At 31.7% G+C, this 12,500-nt stretch overlaps 1 protein-coding gene across 25 annotated transcripts in view; it reads right to left on the reverse strand.

Annotated features, from left to right (window-relative positions):
* Positions 1-12,500, reverse strand: part of LOC125031501 (myeloid zinc finger 1-like) — a 127,937-nt gene that overhangs the window by 45,471 nt on the left and 69,966 nt on the right. The window contains exon 6 of one of the 25 annotated variants that reach the window (XM_047622352.1): positions 1,859-2,183. The exons of 19 other annotated variants lie outside the window; for them this stretch is intronic. In XM_047622352.1, coding sequence (XP_047478308.1) covers positions 1,860-2,183 — 324 coding nt within the window. In that variant the 3' untranslated portion in view covers position 1,859. Of the gene's footprint in view, positions 1-1,427; positions 2,184-4,855; positions 5,204-8,198; positions 8,556-9,617; positions 9,972-11,460; positions 12,240-12,500 lie in introns of those variants that run through there. 5 more of the 25 variants (XM_047622351.1, XM_047622344.1, XM_047622341.1 and 2 more) reach the window with 5 other exon arrangements.

Consider the following 12,500-nt stretch of genomic DNA (forward strand, 5'->3'; position numbering starts at 1 on the left):
ACACAAAGATAGTAATACCAGAGTTAAATCTGACCTTGTTCTCTGATGAACATTTCAGCTAAACCACCTATGATTGTGTTTCTCTGTTATATTTATTTTCTTGTAATACAAAAATTCCAACTTTAAAACATATAGATTTAGATCTTTTTGTAAGAACATATGTTATTATTTTTTCATTCACTTTTACATACATATCATTTTTTATAAGGCTAAAGACATGAACCATCAAGAAGGTAATGCACAACAGATTAGGACCTAAATCTGAAAAACTAAGCTTAACCCCAAAGCTTTTGTAGAGCATGACTTGCAAAATACAATTTAAAAAAAACTAAAGATATAAATATATATTTGGAAAATTACCACCAAATTAACATAACAAGCTCTAACTTCCCTTTTTTGTAAACAGTAACAGACATACATTTAATCTCTCAGGTGCCAATAACAATAAAAGCAATGACGATGATGATGATGATGATGATGATGATGATGATGATGATGATGATGATAAATGATGATGATGATAACAATGATGATAACAATGATGATAATAACAATAATAATAATAATGATGATACTGATAATAATAATAATCATAACTATTATATAATAATAATAATAATAATAATAATAATAATAATGTTAAAAATCATGATAAATTTATACTGATAATATTTATTATAAAAATCAAATAAAAAATAAAAATCTGATAATAACTAATGTTTGACTACAATACTGACAATAAAAGGTAATATACAATTATTCAAAATTAATAGCAAATCCATGATGACAATGTTAACCCTATGGTGATGGCTTTTGTGCAAATGAAAGAATAGAAGCTTGAGAAACATATTTTCACTTCTGTCTAAGATTTTGGCAGTGGCACATACAATCTTACAAAAAAAAGAGAGAAAAAAAAAAGAGGGTAAAATAGATTTAAGCCTACTTGAGAGGGATAAAAAAGCAACTACGGTTTAGTGTCCACAACATGGAGCTGGCTCAACACGCATGGCAGGGACACTTGCCACCTGGCACATGAGCTTGATGTGTCGTTATAAGAATAGATGCAACCCAGTGTGAATGAGTAAATTCAACTTCTATTATTAAAAAAGGTTACATAAATCTGAATCACTATTAATAACAACAAAATAACAGCAAAAATGAGAACTTATTCAAATCAAATATAAAAAAACAATGACAACATCATTACAATAATAACAAAAGTAAAAGCATAAATAATGACATTAATACTACTCTGAATAATTATACCAATACTTCTGCTAACAATAATAAAACCAATAATAATACTAATAAGATTAATAATATATTATTTTCATTACAATTATCATTACCATTATCTTTATTATTCAAAAGCACTGTATGGAAAATAACTGCCATAAAATGCATTAAGACATCTAGTCAAATTATTGCAAAATTTATAGTCAACAATTCACCTGCTGTAGCCTATCTTCTCCATAATACAAACAAAAGTGAGAAAAAGTTATTCTTCAAAGCCAGATAATAGTATCACACAACAAAATAAATAAACAATGTGTTGTTTTCAACAATACTTTTACCTACAAATCAATACATGCATATCAATCACTGTCTTCTAGTTTTAATAAAAGCACATACAGCTCTCAATATTTTCACAAGGGTATACACTGAATTCATGCATTAAAAAGAAAACAAGAAAATATATATATATACATTGTGACAAGCTATTCAATCAATGCTAAATAGTATTTATTTGATAGAGTAATGCAATTTTTAATGTGTGCTCAGAGAATTGTCTTTCACATTATTCACAAGTTAAAAGAGAAAACAAAAAAGTTTACTGTACAGTGGAAATAAAAATTACCTCACTTCTGATGGGTCCACATGTGACTCTTTAAGTTACTCTTCTGAGCTGAACGGTAAGAGCAAAGCGTGCACGCATATGGTTTCTCACCAGTGTGTACACGGATATGTGCTTTAAGATTTTCCTTCTGGGTCGCTCTGAATGGACAGTGAGGACAAGCAAAAGGCTTCTCCCCAGTATGAGTACGGATGTGGTTCAACAAATTTGTTCTAGTTGTTGCTATGTATGCACAGTAGTGGCACTGATGAACCTTGGATGTATGGCCTTCTTCTGTCCATGTGATTCCTCTTCTACTCACACTCTTGCCGTCAATGCCAAGACCCACCTGTAGGGGATGCCCAGCTTACTCAATCAAAGAAATTTTCACACTTTATTTTCCGGTACTTTTAATACAAATCAAATATCAAATGGGACACAAAATTAATCCTCTAAATTTGCTTATTCTTCAGAGTGAGAGAGTGGGAGTGAACGACAATGAGGATGTGAATGTGTGTGTCTGAGCGAGGAAACGAGTTAGTGAATAAGCGGGGAAAGTGAACGAATGAATAAGTGGGTTAATGATGGGGTGGCTGGGTTTGTGGGTGTTTGGGTGAGTGAGTGGGTGGGTGAGTAGGTAAGTAAGCAACTGGTTGACTGACAAATTTAAATTAAAACCACAAAAATCTGTTCTGATACATATTTCCCAATATTGTTACTTTGGTGAAAAAATTAGTTCACTGTATAATAATTACAAGTCAATTTATTAAAAAGAAATATTTGACAATAGCTCAGGTTAAATATTCTTCATCCCCTAATATAACAAAATTCTGTTTAATATAAATGATTTAATTTTAATTCCTGCACCACAATATGACAATATATTTTCATTATATGCCTGGGATTCCCCTGTTCAGGGTTAAAGCAGTACCCTCACAACAAAAATGAAAGCATTTTCAAATGAAAATGTTCATTAATCTAATACAATGTATTTTCTTCTTAATTTCATAAAAAAATACATGAGGATATAGCAAACAATTTACTAAATCATATCAAATTAAACTGAAAGAAAGAGAAAGAGAAAGAGAAAGAGAGAGAGAGAGAGAGAGTGTGTGTGTGTGTGTGTGTGTGTGTGTGTGTGTGTGTGTGTGTGTGTGTGTGTGTGTGTGTGTGTGTGTGTGTGTGTGTGTGTGTGTGCGTGTGTGTGTGTATCAATATGAGTATGTATATATATATACACATCATATAATATATGTTATGTTATGTGTATGTGTATGTGAATGTGTATGTGTATGTGTAACTATATACATATATACATATATACATAGTAACTATATACATATATACATATATACATACATACATACATACATACATACATACATACATACATACATATATACACACACACACACACACACACACACACACACACACACACACACACACACACACACACCACACACACCACACACACACACACACACACACACACACACACACACACACACACACACACACACACACACACACACACACACACACACACACAGATTGATACTTAACAGTACACAGGTTCCAAAGCAAAAAGAAAACCTGTAAGACTGTGGATGCATGGAATATGAAACCTGATATTCCCCTAAAATCCTTTTGAACTTGTAAAAATAAAATTAATAAAATAAAGTATACCCTAATCTAACTGAATCTTGTATGTGTGTGGGGGGGGAGGGGGGATGAGTGCATATGTGTGAGTGACACATACACTGTTTACATGTTGATACTAGTATATACATTAACCAAAAATGAACACATACACATAACAGACGATTAAACATACACACTTTACGTAGTTGTTGGACTTATACGGTGCAGCTCATAATTTAACAACGTCTTAACTCTTTTATGGTCCCATTAGTAATAAACCCAAATACTAAATTGTAAACTGAAACTGCCTGCTTTGGAGGACATTTGTGAATGATGAATTATTGATGAGGAAAAAGTTAAAGTGTTAACTCATTGCTGTCAGGAGTATGTTATTCTCTGTGGTTTTGTTTTTTAATTGTTTTTACACATAGATGGTTCCACAAGTGTTCAGCCTAGAAGAAGTCAATTAGTAGGCAGGCCCATATGATCTCACCTGATTTCCCCTTACCTTAATAATTACAATGTTGCAAACAATACAAGGAAAACAGTAAACAGGTAAAATAGGAATAGTAACTGACTAAGCATTTGTGGAGCCATCCATGTGTGAACATAATTAGCAATCTATAATCACAGTAGACACGACATGTATGCACATCATCCTCGATGGTTATGGGTTAAAGCAACATTAATCAAAATTACTAACAGCTGCAATTTATAACTCCTGAATATCTAAAATCATAATGATCTAAAATCATTAGACAAAACGATGCAGATCCATACCTTGTAGTACATATCAGTCACTTATTAATATAAATGTCAATTTTACCTTTTCACTTCTTTTAAATTATGTAAACCATGTAGTCTTTTTTTTTTTTATTATACTCATTGCCTTGAAAAAAAAAACTTACACAATCAAACCAATACAGTAAAAAAAAAAAAATCAATGTATAGCATATAACTTAAAGTAAAGAAAAGTAAAGTAAAGTAAAGTAAAGTAGAGTAAAGTAAAGTAAAGTAAAGTAAAGCAAAGCAATGTAAAGAAAAGTAAAAAAAAAAAAAAAAAATGTATGGCACATAACTATCTCATATGCAAAAGTATAATGGTATAATTACAGCATTTTCTTAAAGAGATCCACTACTGTATAATGCATAGAGAATAACAGTCTAAAAATATATAAACTCCACAAAACTCAAATGCAAATTATTCTTTTGGAGATGGGGTACTTTGCCAAACTATTTTGATTTTTGTCTCTGATAAACAGGTATTCAATTCATAATAAAATCCATCACAGAAGTATATTATCATCCCACCTGAATAAATAATAATAATAATAATAATAATAATAATAATAATAATAATAATAATGATAATAATAATAAACAAAAATACATTTATGAGTGATGAGACCAAAAATGGCTATTCATAGTACTCTTTTGTGCTGCACGATAAGAACAAAAAGCACAAACATATGGCTTTTCACCCGTATGAATTCGAATATGCGTCTGCAAGCTCCCTTTCTGGGAAAATCTAAGTGGACAGTGAGGACAGAGGAAGGGTTTTTCTCCAGTGTGTGTCCGGACATGGTTATTCAGATTTGTTTTCATTGCAGATGCATAAGAACAATAAGGACACCGGTGTAACTTGCTGGGGTTGAAGTGATTCTGCACTGGTCTTGTGGGTCTTCCTCTCCCTTGTGCCGACTGACCACCACTGTCCAGACTCACCTGTAGGGGATGCCTCACTTGTGTACTCAAATTATATTACAAAGAATAATATCTACATGATTTGTTAACTAAATAAACTCTGACTTATTCATCATAAAAAAGTTACTGATATTTCATCAACTCTGATAAAATTTATAAAATCACCCAACAGAAATACAAGACCAATTAATATGATTAGCTCAACTGTCAGTGGCAAGACTGCTTTGCTATGCTAAAATAATATACTAGAGCTATATTAGAATATACTGTATAAATAGCATTTAATTTTCAGACAGATGGATAAGATGCAACAGTCCTTTCCAACTTATATCAGAGTGGAAGACTTTCAAGGTTTCTGGATGTATGGGAAAATGTCAGGAAGAAAATCTGCATATTTTAGCAAGACCTGACTTCACAAACATTTAAAGTTGGATAACACTCATTTACAAATTTTATGACAATTCTAATAAAGGATATCCTAAATTTATACCACAGTTGATCATGATTCCCTTTTAGATGAAAGAATACCCTCCCCAATATTCACTAAATATGTACTGACACCTGATATATCTAAAATTGGTGAGGAGTATGGGACAACCATTATATCAATTGAAGTTAAGCACTACTTAGGATTGTTGGACTTAATCAGCAATAGTCTAAGGTGATGCAAAAGTATGATGATCTCACAGTAATATATGAAACTACACAGCACACTTTGTTTGTATTAATGGAGAAGGGGGATCTATTACTATAAGATTCATGAAATAATACAAAGAATGTACTTCACTGAACCTCAGTTGAGATTCTAACACTGGGAATGAATGTATGTATATATACAAGCATTGTGGTTTTGTATTATAAAATTTGTTTACACATAGATTACACACCATATAGCCAATTATTAAGCCTACCTGACTTCAACTAATTACCCTGTTTGGATTTTTTTTTCTAATTACTATTATAATTATGAATGATCTTATAATATAATAAAATAATTCAAGTAATGGGATAAACAGATGAGGTCAGGTAGACCTAGAAACTGACTCCTTTTTGTTTAAGCACTTGTGAAGCTATCAGTGAGTAAACAAAATTAATAAAACCAAACCACAGTGTACAATGTATGTACCCAGTTTGCATGAATTGGGATAATTTAAGATGCTTTCACATTCTAATTCAATAATTCTGCCTTTATTTAAAAATGAAACAGATGTTACCAACTCAATGTGATTTCCCCACACCATACTGTGCTCTGTGCTAAGTTGCATGAGCCGTCAGCCACTCGTGAAAAAATAGAAGCACAAAAAACATACATTTACTACACTCTCTTTGCTCCGGCTGCACCATATGTTTCTTTTGGAAATGAGGTTAAAAAAGAGATTTTAAACTCACAAATGGTGCTTTCTGGCGAGTACTACTGATATAGCAAATATAGTTACAAATATAATGCACATTTTCTGAAGTTGCAGTTTTTCTTCCTTTTATCTTATTTTCCCTACTTTTTATTTGTAACAGTATTCACAGAGATAAAATACTTGTACTAATTATGATTTTCAATTACTTTTGAATATGGTATTGTTTGTGTGTGTAATAACATAATACAAAGAGCATCTTGACTATTTTTCTTTCACTTTACAAGTCTGCAAGGGGTCATTATCTTGTCTAAATATAAAAAACTGACATTTAATTTCAAATATGGTTGTTTGATCTCATCACTTTTGTTTAATCCATTAGAATAAAAGGATGATGTACAGGAATAGAGAGTTTCTAAATAATTATATGTATTTGCATATTGCTTACATTATCATATACACTAGTTGCCTTAAAGGAGGAAGAAGAAGAAGAAGAAGACGAAGAAGAAGAAGAAAATTGTCACAAAAATATCTATAAAATGGGACAATATAGTTTATGCATATATGTCTTCCATATACTATAATCCACTAACTCTGATAACAAATATCCAACTCTACCAATTAGTTTTAAAAATTCTCAACCAATTACATCACAGTAAACTCACTCAACTGTAGACAATACAAGTCCCATCTATAATTTCCACAAATTCAAATTTTTGGTCATTATTGTTGTTATTACCATTCTAACCATCAACAGTATTCAGCTGTTAACTGCATTAATAAATCTTCATAAGTCTTACATGAAATATGTTTTTCATACATTTATATTCTTCACACTTTACTTATTGAGAGGAACTTATTCCGGTAAACACTGTATTATAGACACCTTATCTATTCAGTATCTATCTCCTTGAGTTGAAGTACATAATAGGATAATAGGATAAACTAAAGAAGTAATCCTTAAAGCCAGAAGCAGGATCCTCCATATCCCAAAGACCTCTAACCTCCTAATGAGAGTTAAGCACACAGCAATAAACTACAGATTGAAATCACATAGAGTGTATATAGCTAATTTGCTGCCAGTTTGATAACAATAGCAAGCAATGAATTAATATGTACATCTTTTGCTACAAACTTTTACCTCCATGACTTTAAGTATGTTTATCATATAAATCACTTTCAAGGTGACTCAGATCTAGAAAAAGGTATGAATAAGAAAGAATAACTTCATGGCAAAAGATGTGTATTTCACACATTCTGATTAGATCTTCATCAGAAGTATATGCATTTTTGGTGAAGATTTATTCAAAATGTATCATTAACATTACTAGTCTTATGAAGTAATTAATTCTCATTCGTACCTATTCTACATGTCACAATGAACTCTATTCTTTCTTTGACTCATATCATGCCTCTCACCATCTAACTATGGCATAACATGGGGACAAGAAACAATTTATTCATGAAATGAAAATAATGACAACATAATTAATCTGGCTACATCTTTCTCCCAGTATGCAAAAGAACTTCCATGGTACATGTAGTGTCAAAGCATTTATTTCCAATGCAGTAATAACTTTATAGAAACATAATATGAAAGAATTAAAGAAAATAATTTTCCCTAAAAAAAAATATATATATATATAAAATAAATATATTCTCTAACATACTTATATCAGTATCTATTTTTTCTCAGAAGGATGATGAGTAAACAAATGACTCTTCAAATTGCTCTTTTGTGTTGAGCGATATGGACAATATGTGCAAGCAAACGGCTTCTCTCCAGTGTGTGTGTACATGTGTGACTGCAGATTTCCTTTCTGTGTAAATCTTCGAGAGCAATGTGGACAACTAAAAGGTTTTTCCCCTGTATGAATACATATATGTGCTGTCATATTTGTGTTCTTCTTAGTGGTATACTGACAGTACGGACACTTGTACAACTTGCATTTTGTGTCACTCATGGGCCTGGCTCCTGAGGCATCTCTCCAACCACCTTTCCGGCTGCTGGTGATCAGTCCCACCTGTAGGCAATGTTCTACTTACTAATGGTGATATTCAACAAATACACTATATTTTTCCAACCTCTATCCTAAACACTGGCAACCCCTTCAATTAAATATTAAAAAACCTAGTACTTCTGAGAATATAAGAAACCACAAACATCAGTGATACACACATCAGCCATACATAACATATATAGGATTAAGTAGTAAAGGAACATTATAACTATTTAAGAGCAAAAGATTTACTGTTCAGTTATTATGCTAATAAGTTTACTTACTAACCAAGACAGTGCTCAATGAATTATAGATATCTGTAGGAGAATATATAACTATGGAAACTAACTATAAATAAGGATACAATTCATATAAAGATAAAGATATAGTTCCATGGAAAAACCTTGGAAGACTTTCTGAAGATGCAGAACCTATTCATTTAAAGATAAGAACTAATAATTTAAAGCTCAGTCTTTACATGTAACAGCTTCTACACAATCTCTAAGTAACCATAACTGAGAATATTTTTTTTACAAGAGTCAACATAAAGCCAAAGTGCTCTTAATATATAATTATAAAAATAAGTAGTTCTACAAAGGAAAAGGTATATACAGTTATTCTTGCAATTTACAAATTCTATGAATCACAAGTTTACAAATCCCAAATATGATAGAAAAAACACTCAAATTCAAATGTGCAACTGCATGTATTCATGTATATGTACACTCATATTTATGCACATAAGAGCACACATACACATATGTAAGCATGCACACACAGATATGCAGGCATACGCACACTCATACACCAACAAACAAACAAACAAACAAGCAAACAAACAAGCAAACAAACAAACAAACAAACAAACAAACAAACAAACAGACAGACAGACAGACAGACAGACAGACAGACAGACAGACAGACAGACACACACACACACACACACACACACACACACGCACACAAAGATCATGAGCATATTCACTTAACCACATTTATATGCTAAACCAGATTCTTTAAAAAAAATCAAATGCAGCTCCCCCCCCCCCCCCCCCCCCACACACACATACACTACCAAGGGCACACCTGAGTGCAATTAATTCAGAAAATAAAATGTTAAACGTGATGAATTAAGATATGATTTTTTAAATTACCCTTTTCTGCAGACCTAAATGGACAATGAGAACAAAAGTATGGCTTTTCTCCAGTATGTGTACGAATATGTCTTTTTAAGCTTTCTTTGGTAGTTGCTGAATGAGGACAATATGTACATGGAAATGGCTTTTCTCCAGTATGTGTTCTTAAATGAGTGACAAGATTTGTGTTTTTCTTTGTATTGTAGTCACAGTAGGGGCACTGATGCAACTTGGCAGTAGAATTCTTGTTCACTGTGGTTCCACTGCCTCCTCCTCTCCTTAGACCACCACTGTTCAGCCCTACCTGTAGGGGATGCCCATCTTATTCAATCATTTCTACACATTAAACTGCACACACACACACACACACACACACACACACACACACACACACACACACACACACACATATATATATATATATATATATATATATATATATATATATATATATATATAAATATATATATATATATATATAAATATATATATATAAATATATATGTATATGTATATGTATATGTATATGTATATGTATATGTATATGTATATGTATATGTATATGTATATAAATATATATATATATATATATATATATATATATATGTTACCCTGCTCTTTCAGTTTAAGGAAATAAATCATACAAATAATAGCCAAATCACATAATTGAACTTAAAGATATAAGAAATGTAAATTCCAGAACAATTAAAATTATAAAGACCTCAGTCCAGGGATTGTAGAAATAAAAATAAATATTTCAATATATTATTGCTCTCCAAACAAATCTGAAACATAAACTCTCATAAGATCTTTCTTTAGGATGAATTGTGTCTTCAATGGATTAGGTCATCAGCAGTTTTACCCTTTAACTCCAATTGAAAATGACTTCTTGTACAACTCGACTGTCTTCAGGTAACATTCAATGTATGTATTAAGCTCATATGATTTTTTTTTATGTGCAAGTTCCAATATATAGCTGTTGTTGGCTTAGTTTATAAGTTTGTATAACCCATTATTTTCCATTTATACTCTCTTTGGGCCCTTAAAATGATGTTTTGTTTTATAGGCATATATGGACATGGCAATGGTCCTGAACAATCACTGAATTCTTATGAAGTTAGGTGATTATTTTGTCATGTTGGTCCTAAGTCATGTGAAACACTTTTGTACTATTGTCATGTTGGTGGCAAATTGATCATAATCATACACCACAGAAAAAAGTAGGAGGGAAACTTGAAGCTTCATACACGTTTTGACCAACAGTTGGCAGAACGTGGCTGCCTTCAAGTTCTATAAACCACCTTCCAGCATATTTCCTCAAGTGTAAGGGAGACAAGATGAATTTGTTAGATTTGACACAGAGTTGTAAATTGCTCTATCCTATTGAATGTTAAAAGAAACTCATATGTTGAATTTCTCATGTTGGGCAATATAGAGTTAATTACTGTGTGTCTGGCAGGGCTAGTGGGCAGCATAATAGAGCAAGGCAAAAAAAAGGAAAACAAATGACAATTAGGACAATCAAAAACACATAGCAATGTTCAACATAATAATATAAACGTACTGTAGCTATCATAAAATGATAAGGAATCCGATGACAATCTATCATATTTCAATGTGTGAACCACTGAAAGTGAGAAGTATATTGTATCAGAGGTGCAAACCTAAATTCAAACTCTCCATGTGGTCAGTCAAAATCAATATTCAAATTTTATACATGTGTTTAACAAATATTTCTATTAGATTAATAAAAACAAACAACTAGTTTGTTTGCATTTTATTTCTCCAGGAATGTAAAAAGAATAGAGTAATATACACAGGAAAAAATATGGATTTGGCACTTAATGGAAACACAATTTCATTCTGGATTTGGCACTTAATGGAAACACAATTTCATTCTGTTCATTTATATGTTATATGGGAAAAAAACAATGCTTGTGACTGTTTTACAATGTATTTAGGTGGTTCTACTTCTTAACCATTAATCAATTTAACTAATTTAAAAATATATAGTTACCTACTGTCTGTAACTAATTTCTAAGTTCAATTTCTTTTCCTAAATGAAATATATTTAATCCATCCAAAATTGTACTTTTTACAGATGTGTCTCAGTTATAATGAATAATAATAGTAATAATAATAATAACAACAGTAGTAATAATAATAATAATAATAATAATAATAATAATAATAATGATAATAATGATAATAATATAATAAAAATAATAGACCAAGATTTGTCATCCACAAAATTATTCTAATTCAAAACCTATTTATGTTGTGTTAACAGATGCCTGTTCAATGCACTTTTGGTTGCAGCACGGTAAGGGCAATAGCTACATACATAAGGCTTTTCCCCTGTATGAGTACGCATATGTGTCTTCAAATTTGTCTTTTGCGCTGCACGGTAAGGACAATGAGGACAGGAAAAGGGCTTCTCTCCTGTGTGAGCTCGCATGTGGTCCATCAGGTGTGCATAATTAGCGGTGCTGTAGGCACATAGAGGACAGTGATGCATCTTGGCACCTGATCCTCTCCCGCTAGGCCTCAAACACTCTAAGTTGGATCCCACCTGTAGAGAATGCCCATTTTGCTTAGGATAATATGAACGTGGGAGGTTAAAATAGATAATAGATAATCTAACTGAATATTGATTTGGCCCTTTTCATGCTTTTTAGTAGGGATATAATCATACTAATTTTAAGAAAATACTACCACTACTGTTACTCTGTCAACTCCAGGGGTGTGCTTGAAAAATTAAATGCTAATGATGATAAGTCTAATTTTCATAATATTCTCTCTATCTATTAAGGAAAATCAATGGTAGAAAACT

The sequence above is a fragment of the Penaeus chinensis genome, chromosome 13 (assembly GCF_019202785.1).
Source record: "Penaeus chinensis breed Huanghai No. 1 chromosome 13, ASM1920278v2, whole genome shotgun sequence".
NCBI classification, from domain to species: domain Eukaryota; kingdom Metazoa; phylum Arthropoda; class Malacostraca; order Decapoda; family Penaeidae; genus Penaeus; species Penaeus chinensis.